The sequence below is a fragment of the Leuresthes tenuis genome, unplaced genomic scaffold, assembly GCF_036924035.1.
Source record: "Leuresthes tenuis unplaced genomic scaffold, fLeuTen1.0.hap1 SCAF_8, whole genome shotgun sequence".
In the NCBI taxonomy this organism is placed as follows: Eukaryota; Metazoa; Chordata; class Actinopteri; order Atheriniformes; family Atherinopsidae; genus Leuresthes; species Leuresthes tenuis.
The window spans coordinates 9,215,934-9,242,855 of NW_027325362.1; the positions used below are offsets into that span (position 1 = coordinate 9,215,934).

At 42.1% G+C, this 26,922-nt stretch overlaps 1 protein-coding gene across 2 annotated transcripts in view; it reads left to right on the forward strand.

Moving 5' to 3' along the window:
- The first annotated feature begins 2,539 nt into the window (after nt 1-2,539).
- The window catches only part of sdccag8 (SHH signaling and ciliogenesis regulator sdccag8), a 42,712-nt gene continuing 18,329 nt past the window's right edge, over nt 2,540-26,922 (forward strand). Inside the window, exons 1-15 of one of the 2 annotated variants that reach the window (XM_072390733.1) lie at nt 2,540-2,701; nt 3,528-3,680; nt 3,768-3,853; nt 4,020-4,133; nt 4,216-4,341; nt 4,704-4,787; nt 5,359-5,423; nt 5,543-5,743; nt 5,843-5,981; nt 6,150-6,302; nt 6,510-6,644; nt 7,205-7,321; nt 7,833-7,975; nt 8,838-8,951; nt 24,084-24,211. In XM_072390733.1, coding sequence (XP_072246834.1) covers nt 2,635-2,701; nt 3,528-3,680; nt 3,768-3,853; nt 4,020-4,133; nt 4,216-4,341; nt 4,704-4,787; nt 5,359-5,423; nt 5,543-5,743; nt 5,843-5,981; nt 6,150-6,302; nt 6,510-6,644; nt 7,205-7,321; nt 7,833-7,975; nt 8,838-8,951; nt 24,084-24,211 — 1,825 coding nt within the window. In that variant the 5' untranslated portion in view covers nt 2,540-2,634. The remainder of the gene's footprint in view (nt 2,702-3,527; nt 3,681-3,767; nt 3,854-4,019; nt 4,134-4,215; nt 4,342-4,703; nt 4,788-5,358; nt 5,424-5,542; nt 5,744-5,842; nt 5,982-6,149; nt 6,303-6,509; nt 6,645-7,204; nt 7,322-7,832; nt 7,976-8,837; nt 8,952-24,083; nt 24,212-26,922) is intronic. The other variant, XM_072390734.1, reaches the window with a different exon arrangement.

Sequence of the window (26,922 nt, forward strand, 5' to 3'; positions counted from 1 at the left end):
ATGATTCTGTAACTGTTCTCTGGATGCCCCCCAAACCCCAAAGTCAGTGTCAGTGTTCTGCATTTAGGTTGTAGATGATGCACAGCTAACATACACAGATCTCGGTATACTCCATCAGTCTGCAAATTAGTTGGTGAACCTTCTAGGATTTTTGGCTGACTTATAATTTGTGTACATTTCAGGTACAACTTTACTCCATTTGGTTTTTTGTCACTGACTAACATATATCAAGCAAATAGCACATAAAGAAAGTATATATAAGATATAAGGTATAAGTATATCTTTAGCATTCATTGCTGTATTTATCAGCTATTATACATTCTCCCATCCACAACAAGTAAATAAATAAATGAATGATTGAACACTCAAAATTCCACATCTGTAATTATTGTTAGTACTTGATAGTTACATTACACTCATGTACAAATTGTAACAGTGTGTTTGAATTTATTCAAAACTGTCTACAAATGGGGTTTACTTAAAACTCACAAAGAAATGCTGATCTTGATGGCTGATACTTGACCTGGAGAAAAGCTTGAAAAAGATATTCTTAACTCACAAAAGATATGTTATTTCATATTTCCTCTGGGGCTTCCAACCCTGTTTTTGTTGAAGAATAATATTTTCTCAGTTGTCACAGAGAGTGAAGTAGGTTTAGTCAGAGTGTTTATGGATTAAAAACAAGAATCAACTACATATAAAAGAAAATAACACTAACTGATATACATATATTTCCTCTATTACTTTATATGGCCAATAATAGATAATCTCTTTAAGAAATATAAAATACATACATGGGGAGATGGTTGTAGTTGGGTCGTTATAATAGTTAACTAATGCACTGACTGATTCTTAAAAATGTCCCTTTGTATGTATGAATTAAAAAATATGGCCTCGTATAAAGCATTTATTTCTCATTCAGTATTCAGTATGAATAATGTGGGTTCAAACTGAGTGTCACCATTTTCTACATGTGAAATATCCACAATTTCACAGCCAGCTGGCCAGTAAATGATAACGAAAAAAGCATTTCCAAGATATTTAAGAAGCGATCAGCAATTCCTGTGTGCAGGTATGTGCATACATGTGGGAGAGCTCCAGGATGAGTCACTGTAAGATGAGCCGATAAGGGAACCGAAAGTGACAAGATGTAACAGAACACAGTGAGCCAGTACAACAGGGGATCATTAACCCTCTAGTTTCAGGATTTGTTCTTCCTCAAGCTGTTTTCCAGATTCTATAACCAGTCACTGCATTCTGGCTTCCAGTTGTCTAGAAGTCTAATGTAGAAGATGTTTCAAAATCATACAGTCAGACAACTGTCCACAACATTGTCCGTTTGTGGTGAATCACTTTTCTTGTAGTTGCACCGGTGGTTTTTATCCACCAGGGGACAGAGAATAAGTAAAATACTCACACAGACGTTCTTTTTTGACACTTCTGAAGAATGCTTTTGAATAGTCACATCTATATTCCATAGGGAGACACAAATATGGGATGTTTTGTAATTTTTGTGATCGCTGGTGCTGCTACATATACATATATTTATCCCATCCAATTAGAGGCAGCATCGCGTTTTTCATGTTGTGGAAGTAACTGTTTATAATTATTAATCTTTTTTGTGATTTCCAGCTTTGAAAATATACACTTAAAATAACAATCTGTAAATGTCTGGGGAGACCAGTTGCTGGACCTTTTAAGGAGAGAAACGTTGTCCTATTTCTGTCCAAAATAGCTTTCTCCTCAGTGTTGGTCATCTTGAATTTTGTGTTTGATGATGCTCCAAATATTTTCAGTTGGGCTGCAGGTAGGGCAGTTTCGCATCGGCACTCTTCTACTATGAAGCCATGCTGTTGTAATAGATGCAGTATGTGATTTAACATTGTCTTGCTATGCAAGGCCTTCCTTGAAAAAGAGTTCACCTGGATGGGAGCATATGTTGCCCTAAAACCTTAATGCACCTCTCAGTATTGATGGTGCCTCTACAGATGTGCAAGTTGCAAGTTTTATAGACACAAATACATTTATTAAAAGTTTAAAATGCTCTCATGTAGTGATGTTTTTTAAACCAATGAGAACTGCTAAATTTGAGTCTTACTGAGAACAGACCTGTGACTCAGTCCACTCAAAGTAGTTAAAGATAAAGGTAAAGATGTGTGGCAAACAAGCTGGAAATATAGCGTAATAAGGGTACACTTCCGTCAACTAAATATCCTCATCTGCATGATTACGTTACACTTTTTGGCTTTAAGTATGAAGCGCCACATAATACAAGATGTTAAGCTGCAATACCCCGCATTGCCCACAGGTTCGTTATCAAACCACAAGTTAAGACCCCAAACAATGACTACAAACCCCACATTTGTTTGAGTTTACGGAAGTGGAAGTGTCAGCATCTGGTTGCCTCGTTTAGGTATCCAGGTTACACTATAGATCATTGGAAAGGGCGGTGAGGTTGGTTCACAATGGGAAATCACAACACCGCCCTCTCAGCAAGCAGTTGTATTAAAACTAACACCACCTTCTTGATGACCGTTGTGACGCGCTGGACATGATGGCTGTTGTTATGTTCGTTGTATATAGCTTAACGTCTTTAGTTAGCAACTCAGAGTGATTTAACAGGTTTATATTTCAATGAAACCGTTGGATTCAGATGAAGAGGAAGCGGAGCAGCTGGGCGCTAAGCAAAAGGAGCTGAGGCGTAAGTTAACCCTTTGTGATGCTACATTTGCTAACCTATTTCTATGATCAACTGCGGGAAGATGCGTTTAATGGTTAACAATTACCCAGTTTGAGCCAAGTTCATTTCAGCTGGGTGTCTTTAAAGGTCTTGTCCACAAAAAATGCTAGAATAGCCCGTCCCAGCCAGTTGTCACTGAAAACACTGCTGTTACAGGAGTTAAAAAACTGATTTTAAAAGTGCATATTGTTAATGATACATTTAGAAAAAGCATATATACACAAGAAAACAGACACCAGTTTATGGTTTAAAGATTTCTTTATCACATTGATTCACACACACGCACAAAAACTTAAATTTAGCTAAACGCAGAATAGCCAGCTATTGATTGTTGCGTTTGTCCAACTATGACATTTTAAATCATCTTCTGTCATCACTGTCACCATAAAATAAAGGAAGCGAGACACTGCTACCTGTGTAGGCTACGTGTTAAGGTGAACAAATGGTGAACAAAGCCCATCACAAATCTCCAAACCCTACTATGATATCTTCCAACGTGTGGCGTGTTATCAGTCCATTAACTTATCATTGTATAAGGAAAACCCAGAATACATACATGTTTTAGGAACTGGAACCAGAGTAGCTTAACATTTTTTTCCTTAAAAGAATGAGTCAAAATGATTGAAACATTATCCAAGTTGCTGGACTTCTGATCTGAGCTACTGTAGAATTATTTGCTCTGACTTACAAATATTTTTTTGTTCTTTTTTGCACAGGTACAAACTAAATCGCTACAAGCGTGGAAGTAAAGCATTGTATAAAATTGCTGTGTGTATACTGATTTCAGAGCAGGCCAACCAGAGCATCCAGCAGCTGAGCAGCACTTTGGAGCCGCTGAGCCCCGATGACGAAGATGTTGAACGCAGAGATGGCAGCTTCTTCAGGACAGCGGCAGAAGAGGACAATGCTGCGTGGAGTCAAAAGACACAGAGTGAAGCAGGTGACTCAAAGACACAGTCCTTCGAATCTTGTTTATAGACACCACCCAAAGTTGTAATGAAACAAGCCTTGTGCATGTGCTTTTTAGTTAATCAGCTGAAGAGCCTTTTGTTCAGGCAATGCAGAGAGATCCCCACTCCTTTCTCTGCACCAGAGAGACAGTCTCCATCCAAGGTAGAGTGTGCACCTATGCATGGTTAAACATTTAATTAATTAAATCGGTGGAAAGCTTAGTACTGATTAGGATAGGGATGCAATATTCATTATTTTATGGGTAAATCATCCCAGCTTTTTTATGACATCATCATTAATTGATAGCATTTCTTCCGTCCCTATTTAGAGAGTGCAGCAGGAGGACAGGTCCAGTTTGCCTCCCTTTCAAGATTTGGTCCCAATGGTTCACAACCAGTCTGGGTATATTCAACACCTGGAGGCTGAGGTCAAGTTCTGCAAGGTTTGTACACATATGTGTTTGCTTTTTTTTCTTCTTCTTTTTGAACAAGTTCCATTGAACTTTTCCGTTTATGTGCCTTTAGGACGAGCTGCAGGGATTGAAACAGCGGATCAGAGTAGTGGTGGTAGAAAATGAAAAACTGCACTCTGAGCTCAAGTCCAAAGCTGTGAATGAATCTCTGAAAGATAACACGCTCTCAAACTCCTTGGTAAGCTGTCTGAAAATGATATTAGTGTTTTTGAAAGTTTGTGTCATACATGTGTATTCTTATAACAATGTGAGGCCAAATTCTGAACCTTACAATGAATTAAATGTATCATTATTATATCATTGTGATTTTAAAAAAAAAATATATATTTTAGTTTCTATTCATATTTGTGACAGTCACTGAGGTTGCCTTTGTCCTATATGTTAGTTTGTGTATGACAGTTCTCTCCAGGGAAAGTAAGTTGTGAAGTCACTGAACACAGCATGCTTTGCAAAGAGGTGACAGGATTAAACTTACATTAGGGATGACGCTGGCATGTTTCAAAGTAAACAACTCATGATGTTCTCTGATGATTTCTTCAGGCGGATGACAACAGCCATATGGCATCGAACACGGGGCACAATGTGCTGCAGAGGGCAGAACATAACTCATGGAAGAATGAACTGGTAAGGATCTGTCTCTCCTCTTTTCCAGTCTCATGTGGTTCTCTCAGCCTTCTCACCATTCAAATGATTTACATCATTTATGTTGTGCCAAAATATATCAGGCTATTTCACTGTTAAAGCTTGTAACATATTGAGAATCTATTAGAATAAATACAATATTCATAACAAAGTTTCTATTAAAGTCACGTGAAATAAGTGTTTTTGTGTTTTGTTACCTTAAAATAAGCAGTTTATGTGTAAAGGTGTTGCACGTCCTCTTCCATTTAGTCCACCAGCAGCAATTTAGCAGGACTCTTTAAAAATGAGGGGAAGATGAGGGTTTTTTAAATTGTCTGCCATCTTCAGTTTTGCTCCAGATGACCCTAAATCTTATACGCTGCTCCTTTAAAAGAACGCATGAAGGCCCAGATTGTGAGTTTGCTCATTTACCCCACTGGAACTTTCATGATGGAAACAAGAATCTATATTTTCTAAAGTAAACTGTAAAAGTCCCAATCTCATCCCAGGACTTTTCATTCCATCCCCGATACATAATGTGTCATATTTACATTCAGACGTTTGTGTTCACCAGGAACAGTTGAGAGTGATCTACCAGGCCCAAATTGAAAGCTTGGAGGCTCAGGTCATCTCTCTCAGGTCAGTGTAATACTCTTAACTATAAAGTTGAAATGCCATCAGGAGATCGATACTTATGGTCTTTTCTCTGTTTTCCCCCTTCTCTTTGGCCATTTCATATGTTTTGCTTATGTCAACAGAAAAGATCTGTCAGTCAGTCAGAAGGAGTGTGAGGAGGTGAAGGTTCGTCTGAGACACCGGGAGAAGCAGGCTGCAGATGCACTGAGGGCTGATGGAGCTCCTCGTGTGGCTGGATTGTGTCTGAAGTGTGCACAGCACGAAGCTGTGTTGGCTGCGACTCACACAAATCTGCATGTCCAGGCTATTGACAGGCTCACAAAGTAGGAAGTAACACGCACACACACACACACACACAAATGTTTTCTGCATTCTTAAGTTTAACAACAGACACTGGATTTTCTTTTCTGTTCATTTGACAGGGAGCGTGATGAATTATTGGTGGCTCTGCGTGCGGTGAGAGAAAGCCAGCAAGAGGCACAACAGAGAGAGTGGTCAGCCTGTCTCCAGGTCAAACAGGCTGTGGAGATGGCAGAAGAAGCTAATTTTAACAAAGCTAGGGTCAGAGAAACCTATATGCACAACTTTCCTGATGTGTTAACTCAAAATGCATTTCTTATTTGTGCTGGTTGTTCTTCTGTTCTAAAAGAGTCCTCCTAAGCTGCCTGCCAGGATGGTTTTCTGCTCCTATCGTCGCTAAAAAACCCTTTTGTGTCTGTATGCACGCAGGTGGAGGTGCAGTGTGAGCAGTTATCCAGGGAGCTGGCGCGACAGAGGGAGCAGCTGGACCGAGAGGCACATGCCTTGCATGAGAGACTGGCTGAGGCCAGAGAAGAAGGCCGGGCTGAGGCCCGCAAACACAAAGAGGAGCTAACACACACGGTGAATCTTAGTTTTTCAGTTTTTCTCAGAAATCAAAATATTGTTTACATATGTAGCTGCAATCCTCAGTTCTGCTGAATCATTGAACTGTATATGTTCTTTGAATGGTGCTAATGATAAAACATTTAAGATTTATTGCAGCAACTGTACAAGGTTAATGTATAATAGTTAACATTTTTTTTTTTTTTAATATGCGTTCTACATCAGGTATCCAGCCTCTCCCAGCGCGTGGCTGAGTTGGAAGGTCAGCTCGATCGAGCTCATAGAGACAAGAGTTCACTGACCAACCAGCTTGAGGACACTCTTAGCAAACTTACCAGTCAGGAGCAAGACAATACGAAGGTACATGAAGTACTTTGTGGAGGAAACCAACTGTAGTTAACTCTGAGCACAGCTTGCAAGGATTTTTTAACTGTAAGAAAATGCAGCCACATTACTGCAGTGAAAGCCTAAAACACACATTCACTGCTAGTCCTGTGCTTGCAAAAGATTCAGCTGTACCCTGTAGTATCAGAGGTAAAGAGGACTGTTGACAGTCAGATACATTCTGAACTGTAATGCTTTTGTTATTCCACTGGGTGGCAGCAAAGTATTGTCTGTTTGAAGTTGTAGAACTGCAAGCTTAGTTTTAGGACTTTTAGTCACACTTTTAATCATGATTAATTCTCACATTATTGTGTTCGTTAAGAAGGGCAAATAATCTGTCTCTGTCCTAACAGACCCACATTTAGATAAACTAAGTGAGCTGAAGCTTTGAAAAATTCTCATTTGAATTTCAGGGTTCGACGGATAAGCATATTGTAAGACAATAAAAAGATGATCAAAAATCAGACAATGATTAGGAAATGGATGTGAAGAAATATTTGTCAACTGAAGGATCAATGTGTTTTTACCATCTCTAGGTATGTGTTGATCTGCGATATCAGCTCAGCCAGGCCAAACTGAAGAAAGACGAGGCAGAGAGAGAGCTCAGAGAGCTCAACGCCAAGACCAGCAGACATATGGAAAAAGCTGCACAGGTATGTCTGCATCCAACCCGAAGATTTATTAGATTATCTAAATTTGTTTTTAACTCAGCTACAGATTAATTGGCCTAGTTAATAATTTGTAAAGCAGTCAATTTGTCGAGTAGTCAAGGAAGTGAAGCTGGTTACAGTTTTATCTTCTATTATTTGTACACACAGTCAGGCTTTTTTTTTTTTTTGGCGGGGGGGATAATTAATGAACATTTTAAGTAAGAAAAGTTCTATCCACACTTTTAGATAGTACAGAATCTGTTTCGTACACTACGCTATAGAAAATATGAATAACTCTGACACTATTTTATTAAAAAACATTCTTGACTAACTGGAAGTGAATTATTTTCTATTTTTTTATTGTTAAACTTAAAGTAATTTTCTTGTCCCACTCAGTCTTTATGTTACGTTGTTGAATTATTTCATGCTTTGTTTGTTTGACTGCATACGGTGGGTTGTTGTGAAAGATTTCCTCACCTCCGCTATCTTGTCTTCTTCCATCTCTGCGGGACAGGAAGTGGAAAGGCTGAGCTCAGAGCTGGTTGGCTGTCGGCAGCATTTGGAGGCGGTCCAAAAGGATGGGAGCCAATGGCAGGCCGAAGCCCTGAGCTTAGCAGAACAGCTGGCAAATGCCCAGCGCCAACTGCACCTCACCAGGTAGTACCTAATCCTATTATACATGCCACCACACTCACACATAAACACGCACACATGCACACAGCGCTCCCCTCTGCCCAGCTCCTGCCCAGCTCAGCCCAGTCCAGTCCAGTTCAGACCAGCACACCAACTGTACCGCACCAGGTAACGGATAATCCTATTATACAAACCACACACACATAAACACACATGCGTGCCGCTGTGCCATGGTCCCGGTACCAACTGGACCTCACTAGGTCACCTCTAATCCTGTTAAGCATGCCACAGCATAATGCAATGCACACACTCACACACAAACACACTGCCCGCCTTGTGCCACCAGGCCAGTGCCCGGCCCAGCAACAGCTCCAGCAGAGCCAAAATGGCGCCTGAGCCTTTTTTCTGTCCCTGGTGCACACACACACACACACACACTTATAGACACATAAACACAACAGCGCGGCTGATGGTCACTGGACAGCCTGGCCTCAGCGCCACCTGCCAGTGCCCTGCACCCGTCCTCACAGCAGGCACTACCGGCTCCCATCTATCTTCTGTCTTTTCTCTTTCTGTCTGTTTCTACAGCCTCCTTTTGTAATTTCCTCTCTTCTCCTCGTATTCTTTTATTTTTTTGTTTTACCCATTTCTCTTTATAGTTTTCTGTCTTTTCTACCAACAACTCTCTCGTTCAGCTCTTCAGGTATCCTTCTTTAACATCCTGTGAACCCTCAGCTATATTTTCTCTCTGTGAACCTCTCCTCTCTTTCCCTGTATTCTTCCCTCTTCTCCTCATTCCTACCATCTCATTTCTTTCCTTCTGTCTCTCCTGTCATCCGCTGGCTGCTGTTCTACTCCACACCATTTTCTGCCAAGGCCATGCCAGCCCATGCCAGCCGCTCAGGGCACTCTCTCACCCCCGCTGCCCACAGTCGAGGTGTCTGAGATGGGCACAGATGTGGCGGCGATGCCCTGTGGTGCTGGAGGCTGCGGGATGCAAGTTAGTGTAATCTGTGCATACTTACGTGTCTGTCAGCCTGGTAATATGCGTGTGTGAATGCGCGTGTCCATTGCTGCTTCTGGCACTGATCTGTGTTTAAGTGTGTTTGCTTGTCAGCTGGCCAGCGCTTACACACTGGCTACATGGCGGGCTGTCGTGTTTAAAGGATGAGGTGAGGGGTGCTTGTGTGTATTTTGCAGCCAGCTGTGGAGAATGACATGCATATTAATGTGGCAACACGGTGACTTTGACCTGTATTGGAACAACCACTGGACTGAACCATTTTACAGTGTGTGGCTGTATGTGCATGAGAGAGTTTAGAGGTTTTGTTGATGGTTGACAGCTGTTGACTTGGCTGACGTTGTTGCCATTCAAATTCGATTTTGGTCATTAGGAGAAAAATCTTCTTCTGACGAATGGATTTTTCTTGGAAAACACAGATAAAACCATCATGTAAATTATAAATCCCCATAGTGTTCAGTGTAAAAGAACATTTAAATAGCTACAGAAAGGTCTTTTAAAGTGCAGTGCACCTGTGTTTGTGTGAGAAAACCTTTAAGAAGCAAATTTTGCACTGACATGTAATTGGTCTACATTAAAGGTGTGGATAACAGCGATTCCAGCAAAACAAGTGACCATGTTGTTTTCTGCTCCTCGTCTTCTTGGTGCATTATGTTCTCTTTCTGAAGGTCAGGCAGACGCAGGAATTGTGAATTGCCTTTCAGGAGAAAAATCTAGACAGTCTAGATCAGTCTAGATTTTGCTTAGAGAGAAGATCATCTCCAAATTAAAGTAAGGCTTCATGAATAACTACTTAGATGTGGTTTTCTGCTTAAGTTATAGTTGAGATCAAAATAATAATTCTGTGAATACAATTTTGTGAATTAGGTCCTGGATCAGAGAGCAACATTACATGTAGAGGATATGTAGTTTATACACACACACATGCACCTATGCATGTGTAGACTCTCCACAACACAAGGCCTTCCCAAGCCGGTGTTCTCTTCCCATGTAAGTGCCTAAGCCTCTGGTACTCTAACCTCAACAAAACTGTAAGCTGAATAGTAAAAACTGAAATTTCAAACAGCCCCTTGGGAGTCTTCAAGCCACCAAAATGTTCTCATCACTGTTGTTAAAAGGTGTGTCCTTGCAAAGATATAAAGACATGTAGAAACACATGGCATGTACACAACCTTTATCCCTCCTCAGGCCACCACTGTGGAGTATTTATTTATTTTTTACCTTAATTTGTTTTCCCATTTTAATTTCCTCAATTCTTGCACTCTTTTTGTGATTTCAAAGCTAAACAAATACACTTCAAATGAGTATCCCTCTCTTTCTGTCCATCTGGGGGCCTGTGGGGGTCATGTAGAGCTACGTGGACTTCATTCGCTGTCAGGCCCTCTCTTGTTGTTCACTACAGAGCCACGCATGAGTCTTTGTAGCTGTAGTGGGCTGGTTTGCGGAGCTTTGTGTGCGTGTGTGTTACAGAGTAAGAGAAGAGAGCGAGATCCACCGCCGCGAAGCTGGAAGGCGTTTGTATGACCAGCCATCGAAGGCAGCTCTTTGATTTTCTCTTTGCAACTTCCTCGCTCCCTTCTTTCATGCTGTCCTCCACTCATGGCCTAAATGATTACAGCTCGCCTTCAAACAGGGGACATGAGGCTCAGGCATTTGTTGGATTTCTGACAGCCTACCTTCCTTCCTGATAAACACATACTGTACATATGAGGTACAAACACACACACATACATGTGTTTGTTTGTACAACTGCATTTTTGCAAACATGCACACTGATACGCACATCAATCGAACCCAAATGTCTGTTCACACATAAACAAAGACAGGCACTCACACACACACACACACACACACACACACACACACGCAGATGCAGGCACGCATCCGGGGGTCCCATGGCGGCTGGTGCGCTGCGCTGTGCTCCAGGATTGGATCATCAGCCAGCTGTGAGTTGGACAGCCCAGGATCTGTCCTAATCCCTGCCACTCTGTTCACATCGCCTCGCATATACACACACACTTACTCCAGTCCCAGCCCCAGCCCAGCACAGGGCTTTACTAAGTTTGTTTTGTTTGTTTGCTCCCCTCTTTCTTCACTTACTTTCCTTTCTTCTTTCCTTTTCTCCATCCGGCCTCATCTCTCCCCACGTTGTCTTCATACATCCCAAAAGGCCATAGAAAAAAGTGCCCAGCATAACTTCCACCTCAAACCACGCCAGACAGAAATGAGTGGATAGGTGTGTGTGTTTGCATGTGTTAGTGTATCCACGGTTAGTTGAGACCCGTGTGCTTGCTTTGCATTGGATGAATTGAATGTCTGTGTGGCTCAAAATCTTCCACCAGTTTTGTTATCCCCATGAAATCGGACATCCATGTTAATGAGGATGAATGCCCAGAGATGTAGATGGAGCTGAGGCCCCCTGAGTGAGTGAGCTTACTAGCAGCCTTTTTGTCACCTAGAACTGTTGATTTTGGATTCCTGGAAAAGAAAATGCTTGAACATGTCCTCTGATATTATCTGATTTATGGCTTGATGTGATCAACAGTTAACTTTTGAGCTTAAAAATGCGCTGGTAGGTGATCAGAGCTGGAGGCAGAGAAGCTGCTAGATAGATCAGTTGTGCCAGAACTAGGTGAGCGTAACCATCTACTTTACTTCTAACAAAACATCTTAACAGTTTGGGACACATTGATTAAAAATAGATACTCAGAATTATACCCAGAGCACCATGCATCTCTGATGTTGTGGCATCCAAAGTATTTGCTTTTGAACACAAGTTGGGGAAGGAGGCATAAGCTTAAGCAGGCCTTACGGTGAAATTATGCCTTATAAGTGTTCAGTTCTGTAAGGAATATTATTGGGAGGCTATGAAGAATACTTCAACAAAGTGCTATTTTAAACCAAACCGTTATAGGGGCTCACTGAGGGTAAAACAGCCTCAGGTTGAAGGTAGAACACCACCTTTCTGAGGCTTTTTTCTATGTAAAATCATTGTTGTCAGTAGACTTGTCACATGAGAAAAGTGCCTCCTCCAACATTTATTGAGAACCATGAAAATGTTTGAGGCGCATGTGGAGAACTGCGAAGTTACCCAGGAAAATGAGGCATTCTTTGCAAAGAGAACTTCCCATTGTGGAACTGTTGTACCTCCACGTAATGAAGGAGTCTTGGGACTCGAAGACAGCTTGGCCATGTCTCTGGTGGAGATCGTTGCAGTAGTCAGAAATCTTGGCAATGGCAAGTTGGGGGTGGTTTAAATTGGAAAGGACAAAATGAACAAACTTGACACTGTTCCTTTGAAATGAAAGAAGCCTGTTGAATTGGCAGAGACATGGGATGAAGATGCCTTCCTGTGGAGATATTCATGGCCACTCAGATAGGTGGCATCAGATACAGTAGATTGGCTTCTCCCACCTTAGCAAGAACAACAGGCTGATTGTACTACGTAGTATTTCATAAAATAGCCATTTAAATAGTGTTTGACATGTTTTTTATGCCCATATCTCTTTGCAGGTTGTTTTCCCCTGATCAGGTGAAACAAGAAGAGATGAGGTGTCACAGGGACACATAAAATGGGGCAAGCATTTAAAACCTGACACAGATACACTTCTGGTGTTTTAAGGCGACACTCTCCTTTCTGTGACCCTGAAATCAGGAGATGAACGCTCAGAGGCAGTGAGGTAGATAGACAAAGCTTGTGACCGACCGCAGCGCCTCTCATATACAAAGTTCCCAGAACTCTATTAAACATGTCACGCTGCTGCTCTCTCTGTGCCTCTACCTAGTTCTCATTTTCTCCCCTTGGTTGTAACTCGTGATGTCAAGGTCTGGAAAGGCGGTGAACAGAACTGTGTGTGTGTGCGAGGGCGGAGAAGTGTAAATGAGGAAGGTGAGGCAGCAGATGCCGCGTCCCGCCAGAGGCTCACTTTGAGCAGCGAGTGAAATCTGGGCGCGACAAAACTGCTGCAAACCAACTCGGCAGGAGGCACTTGTCCAATCACGGCCCGGAATAAAAGGGCCGGGGCGCCACGCAGGCTGCAGTCGCTCAGGAGAGGTGGGGGCCATAATGAACCTTCAAGCGCTGCCAGCGAGAGCTCACACACTTGAGCACAGCATCGCTCTTTCTACCTGGCATTAACACGGTCTAACCACTGTCATCACACACACTCGCACGTGCAATCTGTCTGCAGCAACTGCGTGTTTGTGCACATGCTCAAAGTGATGTGCGTTGACTTGTTTGTGAGCGTGCAGTTAGATGAGTTTGTGGGCAGGTCTTTGAGGGAATGCTATGTGTTGATACCTTTGGGCTACACCTGTGTCTGTGAAGTTTGATGTGTGTGTCTCTGTGTGACAGCAGCGGGGCAGTGCCAGGTATGAGGCGTTCTGTATATGTCTGTGTGTGTTTGTGTGTGCTTGTCTGGTCGGTGGCCATGTTGTTGGGTAGCAGATGGCACCATGGTTGGCAGGGGAGGGGCTGCTTAGCACAACTAATCAGACAGTTACGGATAGGGCAGCTGGGAGGGCCGTCGGCCAGCCGTGTGTGTGCGTGTGTGTGTGCGTGTGTGTGTGTGTGTGTGTGTACCACACACTGCCATGATGTTGACAGTGGTGGGCCCGTTGGCCTGGTGACGAGACCTTGCCGCGTTCTTCTCTCCTCGCTGTAGGAGTGCCCTCTCTGCCATCCTGCCTCCTCACCTCCCTCTCTTTCAGTCTTTCTGGCTCTCTGAGTCTGTTGAGTCCTATTTGTCTTTTTCTAATCTTTCTTTTCATTTCTTTGACTCCAAGTCGCCTTGTGTTACTCTGACAGTCTGTTCTCTGCTGCATCTTTCTCTGGCTATTAATTCTAGATTAATGTGTGGACATTTAGCTTGAGGGACTAAAACGGTCTTTTACTCAAACTGAGATGTCTCATACTAACAAATATGTACCGTGGAAACCAGAATGATCTTAGGAAATCGGCACTAAACTTTTAAAAGTGTGGTCTCTCCAGCAGGAACATTTTTCTTGCTTTGATACAGATTGACCCAAATTAAGCAGGTCAGTGTCTGTGTGCTTATTAAATTAGGGACAACTTAGTAAAATCCTGGATGTTTTGTGCTGCAACGCTTGATCAAATGTACCTTCTCACTGTTTTGGTATTTATATGCTTTTGCTTGTTATTATTGTCTTGGTTCCACTCCATTTTAGTCTGTCTAATGGTAAAGAAAAGATGGCTTCAGTATGTCTTGATCAAGGCTAGTTCTAATGACATCATCACAGCCATTCAATTTGTTTATAGTTCTTATACCAATAAATGTTCTTAATAATTTAGTTGTCTGTTCATTTCATAACACTAAAGTATAAGCCTGCTAAAAAATTACGATACAGCCATTATACATGGATGTTTTTAATACAGCTCTCTGTTTAGGCTTTAAGAAATGACATTAGAGGGACGCATCATGATGATGGCATTTAGAGGGCGTCAACTCTATCAGATGGTTAAAAACCATAGAATGTTAGTTTCACCCAGCTGGGGTTTTTTTTACAGGTGAATGGAGTGAATGGAAGTACGATATCTCGAATGATGGGGATTATACAATTATATATAGCTGCTGCAGGCCTGGTTCTCAGCACGACACCTTTAGACTGTATTAGCTCATTTAACTCTGTAGCTACTCTGTTTGACACTGACACATTTTTTCATTTTTACAGAGAAGTCTATTTTCTTTGGAAATTCTCACGTTTACAGACACTATATTCATTTGTGGTTCTCTCCAGCTTGTTGATTGGAAAGATGACTCTTATGGATGATGTTTCCTTCAGGAAAGAAGACAAAATTGAGACTTTTATTAAGAGCACACTGGTTGAAACAGAGCATGTGCACGCATTTCACATGTTCCTGTCCAACAACTCAGTTAACTTTTGATAAAGACTTAGTCCCTGCTGTTATACTTGCGATTGTCTATACAAATTCAGTTTGTTTGTAACGTCTGTGGCGTCTTTTCTTATGCTAACTGAACTTATTGGAACAGCTTCCTTATGTGTTGCCAGGAGCTGCTCACACAAATATTTTGGCCAATATTGAGATCATAATTATTTAACACAGTAACTTTCCATTGTGTCAGTCTGACATGAACTAAAGATGCCTCAGCGTGGCAGTAAGTGACTTCAGGCTCGCTGGGAAGGCTAAAAACACACCACTGGAAATTCAAGTGTGTCAGATAAAAAACTAATTCACAACATCATCATGCATCATTGCAGAGAAATACTTGTTTTATTCCAACTGTCTTTTCCAGAGAATGAATGACACTTTATCCTAATATAAGCCTGCCTTCCTGACATTTATTAAATGTATGAACTTTTTATGTCACAGTCGTGGAAGTGTAGATCCTATAAATTCAGAAGAACAGTCTCACAATATTCTAAGTGTGAAGATTATTAAGCAGAGCTGTAATCTGTCCATCCTGCGGGGCTGGGAACGGATAGAATAGACAGATCGCTGACTGTGAGACCTCAGGCAAGATGGAGGCAAATCTGTCGGCTACAACTGTTGTCACCCCAGCCAAGTGTGCCCAGGGACACTGGCCTACATACACACACTACTGCTGGAGGACAGAACGAAAGGGAGAGCACCAGCCCTCTGCCATCCATTCACTTTTCACCTGATTCTATGTTCATCTCTTGTCTTTCCTTTTATATTGTACACATGCAATGCTGCTCCTTAATAGTATAGTATGTTTAAGCTCAAATTGTGCATGGTGAGGGTTTTCCTGAGTTGGTGAGGAGTTAACCAATAGTTTCCCATATTTTAGAGGCTTGTAATGCATGTGATTGTGTTGGGCTTCTGTATTTGTGGATCTTAAAGCAAATAATTATTTGTGTGGAGACGTGTGTGTCATCTGGTCAACTTCATGCCTTCACACACCCCTGCTGAGTGGGAGGCAGCATCAGTGGCTCTACACAGTGCCCACTGCCCAGTAGGCACAGCTTTCATCCAACATGACAGAACCTCCTCCTCCTTTTCCCTCATTCCTCTCTTTCAACGCTGTCTCTTTCCAACCCGATTGATCCCTCCTTTTAGCTTTTCATCCTTGTCATTTTTATCCATCATATAGCTGCTCTTTGCTCACTTCTTTTTTTCCTCTCTCTTGCCTTTAACCCTGGTCTTTCTCTGTGTTTCCCTTCGCGAGCACAGCAGTGCCAGGCCTCCGAGGTTGTGGTCCAGTTTCCCCATCAGCAGATTGCACCAGGGGTTTATCACAAAGAGGTGCAAAGGACAGATTTATAAGATTGGAGTGAGGTAACAGCTGAGTGGAAATGATCTGGAATAGTCAGTAGAAGGGATAGGAAGAGAGGGGTGAAGAGTTAGGATAGCACTGAGTAACCCTCCTTCAGACTTTTCCACAGACCCAAAATTTCTGTAGTAGAGCTGCTTTATTTCTGCAGTGAAATTAAACATCATTTGAAGTTTTGTGGCACCTAAAAATAAAGGATTCTTTGTTGATTTAATTTTCTTTCTTGGAATGATTATCATAAGAAGTCCTAGAATTAACCCACAGGATGACTTTTAACATTAAAACAACTTAATTTTTGCTTGGATTTATCCCTCTGTGCAATTGGAAATGGTACAAAGCAGCGTATTAGATGATGAAACTAAGACATTTTTTTCCTTTTAATGAGTGCTCATATTTTGTTTGTTTCAAAAAAGTAGATCTGAGTAATAAAAGACTGGAAAAGTTTCTTGAGGTTATATTGGAATTTACATTATTTTTACAGTCACGTAAAACAAGTGACAGAAACTGTTAAATTTAACCCACAAAACTTTAAACAAATAAGTCAGTTTTTGACAGACAGCTCTGCTAAGACGTATTTAAACTCCATGATTTTTATTCCCATAATGAATGTTGCATTACCAGTTGGTCATTTGCAGGTGGCACAAAACTCAAGACAAATTAATCACTTTCATCCCATCATTATAATATTCTTGAAAAATATAACAGCTTGAGGATTTTATTCATTTGAAATTCACTTGTTTTATATATAAAGAGGCCTGACACCGGTTTTGGTACTAGAGCCACCACTAGAGGGGATCTTGAGGTGCCATAAAGATGCACTGCATTTGGACACAGATATATAAATAGATAGTTGGAGTTTAACATAACATTGTGGATGTTTTTTAAATATATATATATATATATATATATATATATATAAAATCTACCATACATGATGTAATCAAACGATTTTGAGAAAGTACAGAATAAGACAAGGTTGAAAATTAGACACTAGACACGAATACTTCTGCAAACCCATCAGTTTACACAGTGTTTGCATTGTTAGAAGCTCTCACATGTAAAGAAAACGACTGATGCAAACAAGAGCTGCCACTACGCTGCATCTTTTTGGTACAGCCTCGATTAAGATCAACTGAAGTGCTAAACTATTCTGCGGTCTCATGAATCAAATTCTTTTAAGAGCAAATGAACCATCCAGCTTGCTGTCAGAACACAGTCCATAGGCCGGCATCCATAATGGTTAGGGGCTGTGTTAGTGTACATGACGTACAATTTCACAGCTACGAAAGCACCATTAATGCCTAACAATGTGTGCAGGTTTTGGAGCAGCATATGCTGCCATCCAGTTGTCTTTTTCAAAGAATGCTTGGTTTATTTCAGCAACACAGTGCAGAACCACGTAAAAGAGCTAAACTGGTCCCAACCCTTTGACCCACTGAAAACATGTAGCAATTTTTAAAACAAACAAAAAAAATGTGACAGTGGAGGTCAAGAGCTGCTCGGCCGCTAAAATCCCATATCAGGCAGCAAATGATAAACATTTAACTGTCAAACTGTAGCAGTTGGTCTCCATGGTTTCCAAACCCTTCAAGAGTTTTGATCAAAGATGAGAAGATGCTGTAAACAATCACCTCCCCCAACTGTTGAAAAAGAAGGGGGTTTTTTTGTTTTAAAAACAATGAAATTCTCAGTTTCTGCACTTGAGACGTGATCAGCACAGCTAATTAAAATAAGCGGCCTCGGAGATCTTGGCAGGAATGATGTTAGGAAGTAAGATCCACTGAGGATGACTTGGGTGAGTTAACAGGTGCCTTCCATCTAGTTTGGCTCCAGGATGATCAGGCTCATGACCAGGTGAGGCAGTGGGATGGATGGGTCTGACAGTATTGGAAATCCGTCTCGTGTAAAGTGAATTCCAACACAAGCGAACTGGGCTCACAGAAGGAGAGAACAATCCATGTAGTTCAAACAATATGAAGCTTTTCTCTCACAATGCTTTGACTGAACATCTACAATCACATCATTTTCCCTTTATTAGGTCAGTTTACCTTTTCCCTAGCCTACTTTTAAAATATGTTATTTTTCAGTTATATACCATACAATAACAACTATTATACATATGCTTTAAAATCTTAATTGGGAGTAGGCAGTCATTTACCGTCTGAGCTGAAATAGATTTGACCTCCAGCACTGCCACATATGTTACCCACAACTATTCCTGTAGGGCGCAGATTTGACACTGACGATGAGTCCTGGGTTTCTGGATTGGTTGGGTATGAGACCATATTGTACGTATGCTGTGTGTTTATTTTTAAAAAATCACAGATGCCTGCTCTGCCAGTCCGCTCTTCTTGTGTTAAGACCATCAGTCATCTTTGCCAATTAAGATTTTAAACTTCTCTTACTCTGTTATGTGAGTAGATGGATGATGACAGAGGCCAATCAGCAGCTAATTACTTCAATCTAGAGCTGGGTTTTTCTTTGAGGGAATGTGTGCTTGTGCAACAAATGCTGGTTTCTGAGAGGGTCACTTCTATTTGTGGCTGTCCGTGTGTAAATGCTTACACTTATTTATACACATGAGAGTGTACAGAAGGCTTTTAAGATGGACAGAATTGGAGATATCGCTCATGTTTTTGCATGTGTGTGTTGATGATGGAGGATATTATTTTCTACTTTAAACAGTGGCAGTTTTCTGCTTTTCGGGCACAATTGGCTAACCACTGACCTTGGTGGCGGCGGGGGGGCTTTAGTGCTCCTTGAAGAAGAAAAGAGGCTTGGGCCGCCCGCTGTAAACAAAGTTGACTTGCCGACAGATGGATTGAATGACAGAGAGGCTAACTGAGCCAGGAGCGGGCCTGGCAGCATTGCACTGAGCTGAGAGGGGGTGGGGGGGATGACGGAGAGAAAGAGAGAGATAAGAGGGGGGAAGAGAGGTGGCCAACAGGAGAGGAGGTGTGAACAGGTGCAGGGCCGCTGAAGGAAGAACCAGCAGATGGAGAGAGACACAGCCAGTTTAGTTACAGGAAAAAAGGGTGGGAGGGAAACAAGAAGGGAGGAGGGAGAGATGGAAACAGCAGAGAAAAAAGATGGGAATGAGAAGATGAGAATACTCTGGACAGATAGATGGACAGAGAGGTAGAAATATGGGCTGGATGCAGAGTAAACAGGCGGTTGAGCTGCATCAGGCTCCCTCTGTGTTTGATGTGTTTGTCTTATAAAGTGGAGCAGCAAGATGGGGGGGGGGGTGTCAGAAGAAAAATGAGAGCAGAGTGATTGACTTGCATCACCCCGAGGTTTAATAAAAATGTGCTAAAACACATTGAGGTGCGTGTGACAGAACATCGTGTTACACTGTGCGGTCTGCTGCACAAAATAATTCAGATGTTTATTGTGCTCAGCATCGCAGACACGCTGCACAGCAAATGTTCAATATGTCACTTTGTTTTCACTGCAGTGCGTCTCATCCATTGTTGGCAGCGGCAGTTAGAGAGGCCTACACCAGGCCTCTGTCTCATCATCACACACACACACACACACACACACACACACACACACACACACACACACACACATATACTGTAAGCAGAAAGCATCTTTGTAGCCCTGTGCATCAAACTGTTGAATATTAATGTTGTCTGATTGATGCAGTCTATCAAAGATAGCTGTGGAGTTCCTCCACAAGAATGAATCATTGCGCTTTAAGAGCAAATGGTTCTGATTTTACACAACGCTATCATCACTACTGTTTAGGTAAAATCACTGCATGCCTCACCAGATCCTTTCTGAGCTCTGTCTGCTGAACTCCTTTGAATGGAAAACTAATTTGACTTGGTTTGAATATTGATGTCAAGTTTGGTTTTGAAGATGTGCATAAATCTGTGGCACCGTGATTAAAAAAGTGACATTAAAACCACTTTTATTTAGATCGTTAATGACTTTAGAAAAGTCTTTAAAACTTTGGATTCATGGTGCACTGTCCTGATTATAGACCTTCATGGAGATTCCACTTGCTTCTCCATCTCCGCAGCAACTGTAGTGTTAGAAGCGCTTTGAGTGGTCAGTTAGACTAGAAAAGTGCTATACAAGTACAAGTCCATTTACTATTTACCATTTAACTCTTCGCTGGGATCATCGTCATCTGCTGCAGTTTGTCTTCTTCGTTGTGATTAGAGCCTGAGTTTCCACATGTTGTGAAACAGCTGTGATTCAGTTGGTAGAATGGTTAATCTGGAAGGTCAGGAGTTTGATCCATACATCAGTTACTTTGGGAAGACCCCAAAGTTCATCAGTGTCAGATTGTAGAGAAAAGCCCCGCATACTGTGCATATTTATCATAAGAAGGGTTGTATCTATGTGAATGAGAAACTCATGAAAACCACTTTTTGGCTAAAAGGTGCCATATGAGTGTGGATGATTTCTCATATTTCTGCTATAGGCTTTGTTCACCTGAATGTCAATTTCACACCTTTTATTATATTAATATATAACCAGGTATTGATTTGAAGAATTCTTTCCTTTTAGTTTTACTCATACAGTTTGTGTAGTTAATCAGTATGCAATTCAAGTTAATATTTAACTCTTTATATGTACTTACAAGGCTCTTAAAAACTAATTCAAGTTTATCTTTGTGCATCATCAGTCATGTCACTGGTCCCTGTTCTGTGTGTCAAGTGTTCATGTGTTTGCCTTCTGTTTCTGTCTGTATAAGTACCTGAATGATGCTGCGTTCACAGGAGAGTGAAGTCTGTTTTTACTTTAGTCTGAACAGCGGTCAGGGATGTCTGGCGTTGGTGACTCTCTCCAGTTCCTCCAAGTCCACCGTCTGATTCCAATTTGTGCTCGTTCTCTGATAAATCCCAGCATTTGGTGATTCTGGCGTGGGATGCCGGCTGCACCATGGGGTGCAGCAAACTCTGCGCTTGGTCAGGCCCTGGCACCCCACATCTAATGGGCAACAGCTTGAATAGTGCCCACTTAAGCAGGCAGTGTGGACTGGACTCCCTCTTCTTCCTCATCACTCCAGCTAGCTAGCCAGCCAGCCACCGCCTCTGCCACCTCCCACTTACCCAGCAGCCACTGTACCTGGCCACAGCCCCAGAGCCATCCCAGCCCACCTTAGACCCTGGCTCATGCAGCTCTCGCCATACTTATCAAGCTGTCCTCAGTGCATCAGGCCAGGCATATACAAACAGGCCCAGCTATCTGCTAACTGAACATCCAATCTATTGCCTGCTAGGCCCGCGTTAGAGTTCATGTCACAGGCAGCATCCCAGACCCCTTTCACCAATTAACTGGAAGGCATATTATTGCCCAAGGAGAAGCTCACAGCTCCAGCCTCACACATTCAGCCTCTGCTCTAGCTGTCGCCCCAAACACTTGCTCCAGGGCTTGGCTCTCCACTGACATTTTTCCTTTGTGTCCTGTTTTTTTATGCTTTAATTTGATCAGCAGCCATTTTGTGGCTACATTTTGCAAGTATACACGGTGCATTTCTTTGAGTATACAAAATGGCACTGCAGCAAGAACCCCGTAACTTTGATTTACCAGTTTCACTCTCTCATAGCTCTCATAGCATTGTCACAAGGATAGAAACTAACTAACTACACCAGAACTCGGCACACTTCTTCAGGTTTTACTCACTCCCACCCAGAAGTGTACGCTTTTAATTTGTTTGTTCTCTTCTTTGCACTTTATCAGGTTGTACTTGTCAGTGTTGTTTCAGGAGATTTGCAGGACCAACCAGATGCCAAATGTTTAGCTCTCTGTCTTTTTGCTTTTCTATCTTCAGTTTTTGTCACCCTCCTCTTCATCACCACCACTCTCTTGCTGACTGCTGGAACTTTCTGGCGGTCTGTCTGATGCTAATTGGTGGGTAAACAGGTCTGGTGTGAGCTCCCCCTCCACCCCCCATCCCGATTGCACACAAACGCACACACATCGACATACACAAATACACGGCCCCCTGGAACCTCTTGCAGGACCAAATGGCTGGCAGTGCCTGCCCGCCATCTCCCGCTGAGCCCTGGTGTGCGCTTTGGTGGCTCAGGCTGCTGTTCAAGCCCAGCGGGGGTTCATACACTCACACACACATTCATACAAGTACAGACACACACAGTCTCCTTGTGTCCCCTGCACACCCGCCACCCGCTTTCACACCCCAGACAGCAGGACAGCAGGAGAACACACACACACACACACACACACGATGAACAGACAGACGCGGTCACTTTAGAGATGCAGGCCAAGCGCTGTAGGGGAGAAAAGTTTTCACTTAAACTGGAGAATTCTCTCTTCATTAGCGCCTTTGGACTTCAGGAAGAGTTCTGTTTATTTGTTGGTTTTTTTCCCTCTCTTTGTAGTTTTTCTTTTCACTCCTTCTTTGTCTGTTTCTCTGTTGTCTCAGTACATTTGGACTAAGTTGAGTTGTAAAGTTTGACTCATGTAGGATCAAAATGCGGTGTTGTTGTTTGTATCTTACCTGCTCGATTCCAATCAAGAATAAATTCAAATGATTTGATTGCCACCAAATTTGTCAGCACTCCAGTCGAGACATATACTACTGTGGTCTTAAAGTTTGGGAAAAAAATAACTTGTGAGCTGATGTTACAGTGCTTGTATGTATTTGTACAAGCAGGAGGACAAGCAGCCGTATCACTGAGCACGTTTTTATTCAGTTGCACGTCCTTAACTTTTACCAACAAGTACGTAAGGATTTTATTCTCAGTCAGTCTGCAGTGGAGCAGGTCATGCATGGCTGTGCACGCATGTTGCAGACAGCTGCTGAATCACTCAGGGGTCGTCAAGCTGACATTGGTGTGACACATTTACCCTTCAACCCCCTGAGTCTTCTCTGTCATTCTCCTTTCTGTCCTTTTCTTTTGCCCCCGTTGTACGGTGTGAGTGCACCTCCTGCTTCCTCTGTCACCTCTGCCTTCAGCCATCAGTCTTTCTTTTCCACATCACTGCTCGCTCTCCACATGCTCAACAATTGCTCCAGAAACAGTTGCTGAGCATGCCGGTGTGCTGATTCTAACTAACATGCAGTAATCTCCTCAGGTGGCTGATATTCGTCACATACTGTAACTGCCTCCAATCACACTGCAGGCCTAAATTTAGCATTTTATACGTCTTTGAGTGTAAAACATAAGCTACATAACCAGGAAATGTTGCTCGAGTTTGAGTGTTTAAACTTAATCTAAAGGTCTAAATTGTTTAAAGAAGACTAGTTCAGTGAAAGTTATGGTTGCACAAAAAATAAGCTTTTTTCTCTTAGATATACGTGCTATAAATGACCTGATTGTGCTTTTAATAAGTGAGTCAGAAGTGGTTTTCATGCTCCACTACTGGCAGGATGAGTTAGAAGCCATCAGGCACAGATTACCATACATGCTGCAAAGGGACTGGGCAGCTTCCCAGTTGTTTTCTTTACACTTGTGAAGTTCTTCATTGATATGAGGTATTAGCGATTTCTTCCCTTCAGTTTTGCATGTAGAAATAAGAGTTGAGTAGCCAGACAGCTTAATTTTAGTTAAACTCTTAGTTTCTCTAGAGTTGATGAGCTGTTACTTTGATCTGAATGTGATAGAAAGTCAGTTTTGTTCATTTCTTTGATTCATGACATGATAACATAATGTTTCTCGACTCTGTTCTTTTGATTTAATGTGTGTACCTGCAGGAAAGCGATACTGGTAAAATTGTGTAACTTTTACTCTCATTGAACTCATCAAATTGAGTTTCCACTACTCAATTTGTAACTACTAGTGATTCCACTACTGCAATCACTACTATTGATTGCAAGCTTTTTAAAAAAAACTCTCTCTTTTCTTCTCCCCAGACAGGACAGAGAGAGTGCAGAACGGACTTATGCAGAGGAATTGGCTTCTGTGACCCTTTCAGCGCGGGAAAGGGAGAAAGAGCTGGGTGTGATGCTGCAAAGAACAGAGGCTCAGCACCTGCAGAGAGGTCAGTGCTTCAATCCACTGCAGCAGCAGCATTGGGTTTGGCTTCCGACTGTGATCTCTGACACAAGTTGCATGTTCTTGTGCGGCAGCTCGCTGTACCCCCCCCACGTAATCAGAGAGACAGTTCAAAAGTGTTTGACAAGCAGAGAGGATCTGCCACATTTTGTTTAGCGTCGTTTTGTACTGGATGCACATCTGCAGCGTGTTTATAATTAATATTCCAATAAGGTTTGTGTCTGTGTGTGCAGCACTTTGGCATATCTTCATTTTACTTTAATATGCTTTAGAAGAAGGAAAACGGTAACGTTCACACTGCTGCTGCAAATTTCAAAGAAGCTGCATTAAAAACCAAGAGAACAACGTCAATATATAAAAAAAATGCATCAGTAAATACTAAATTTAGAACAAATTAATATAGATATAAGTATTCATGGATGATTATAGGACAGGTGGACTGTGTGGGCGAATCTTCACATATGGCTGCGTTTGAAGGTTTTTAGTGAGAAAACACACACACACACACACAGATACTCACTTGAGAAAATCTCTACAGGGCTACTCAGCACATTAAACTGCAAGTTTCTTGTGTAAGTTTGTTATGACAACGAAAATTTAGTTTACAGTTTTCATACAAATAACATTTTGTGTTTCTTCTTTTATCATCAAATTTCTTCTATCATAGTATTTAGAATGTGATGTTGTGTTAATAAACCTTAAGAAGAAGAACAAGTGGACTGGATGTTGGATCTCTCACATTTTTACTGCATTCGTTGCAAATCTGACAAATTGCTTCCTTCCTGGGCTGAAAACCAGATTATGCCCAGACTGGTACTGCAGTGTTTGGCTTTAAAAGTAAAACAATTGAACTAATGTCAAGAAACTGTCATTGAAAAGCAGCTATTAGAACAATTCTCCGTTAGGCTTTCTGAGATGAACAGTCTGTTGCTCTAATTCTCCTGTCAGGTGCCATTAAATCCCAGCAGGAGCAGGGAGAGCCACTGCATTCAAACTGAGGTGGTGGAAAACAAAGTGTAAAAACTGATGGAAATATGTTGTTTCTGTTAGCCTAATTCAGCTGATTACGTAAAGGTGAATGAAAATAATTATGCAGAGTATTTGATATTAGCACAGATAATTATGAGGTGACAGTGTGATAACGGTGACAGCCCTATATGCAGTATTGAGTTCTTACACCATGCTGTGAGCAGCGTAGAAACAACCGTGTCACTAATCACTGCTGATGACTATATAGCAGAGCGATCATCATAATGAAAGAGAACACTTTCGGACACTACTTAGGTCATGAAATGACAGCTGTCTGATCCATTTAAAGCACCGGCTCAGAACTGCTTTGCTTATTTTGTAATAAACTGAGTGAACGTCAACTCTGTTTTCTCCAAAAAGTTGTCTTGTGATTTTCTATGTGCCTGCAGTTGAAAGGAACAGCAATTCGATAAATTTTGTATACAAGTATGTAGTAAGCATTTTATTTTATGCCTGGTACTTCCTACTCCTTTCATATATAATAGCTATCCTTATTTATAATTTATGTTGCTTAGAAACTGGGGGGAAAAGAAATGAAATATCTTAACATTCAAACGGAAAACAACTTTTGCTTGAAAGGTTTTGGAGCTGCTGGAGGTCAGCGTGAAGCCTTATTGCCTTCGATGCAATGGATTATGGGATATATTTGCTGGGTGCATTGTGGGATATTTTGACATACATACATTAAGACAGCACTACAAAATGGCAAGTTTTCTATGTAGTCCGCTATATAGTGAGCGGGGAGGGATTTCTGACAAAGGCCGGAACCAGAACAGTATCAGATTTGTATCAGTCTCTTCCACAAGTTAATTTCTCAGGGTCGATCTTTTGTGAACCTGCTTCTTCCAGAAAAAGATGCTGTACCGTAACAACATGGAGAGGAATGCAGCTCATCTCAGCTGAGCTGAAGTGACCTAAAAAAGAGCAGAACAAAGAAAAACGAGCAGAACGGAAGCTTTAAGAAGATAATAGAGAGTAGCAGGGCAGAGCAGAGCAGAGGGAAGGTGATGGGAGCAGAGCAGAGACCCAGCTCAGAGCTCCCTGTCTGTCTGCACAGCAGAGCTGCTGCTGCTAACACATCTGTCGCACCATCTGGATCTCCCTCATACCCACCACCCCCCTCCATCCCTTGCTCCTCTTCTATCTTTTTATTTACCTGTGGTTCCCGTCAACAACCAGGGAGCCCGCTGGTACGCAGAACAAAGATGGAGGGTATAGGGGGAGGAATGGATGGAAGGGGGGGGGGGGGTTAACAAAGAGTTTCTTTCTGGCGCGTGTCGGCAGCACACATGTTGTCTAAAGAGAGCTGACATCAGAGCACAGCAGGAAACTGTGGATGGGGAGGGGATAGAGGGGTGGACGTCCTTTAGTAGCTCGCATCACTTCCTCTCCCCGTGCAACCCAACAGACGAGCTGGATAATTAGCTTTCTTGCTCTCCAAATCCCGCCTCTCTGTCCATCCGTTTGTCCTTCCATCCATCCGCCCCCCCCCTCCCTTCTTCGCTGCTCCCTCCCACCTTTTTTTCAGAAATTCTTTTTCATGTTTCTTTTTCGAGTGAATGTGTACAGAGCGGCCCCTAGACGATATCAGATATTTGTTTCTGTCCGTCCCTCCCTCCCTGCCACGCTTCTTCCCTCCATCCCTCCCTCCCTCATTTTTCCTCTGTT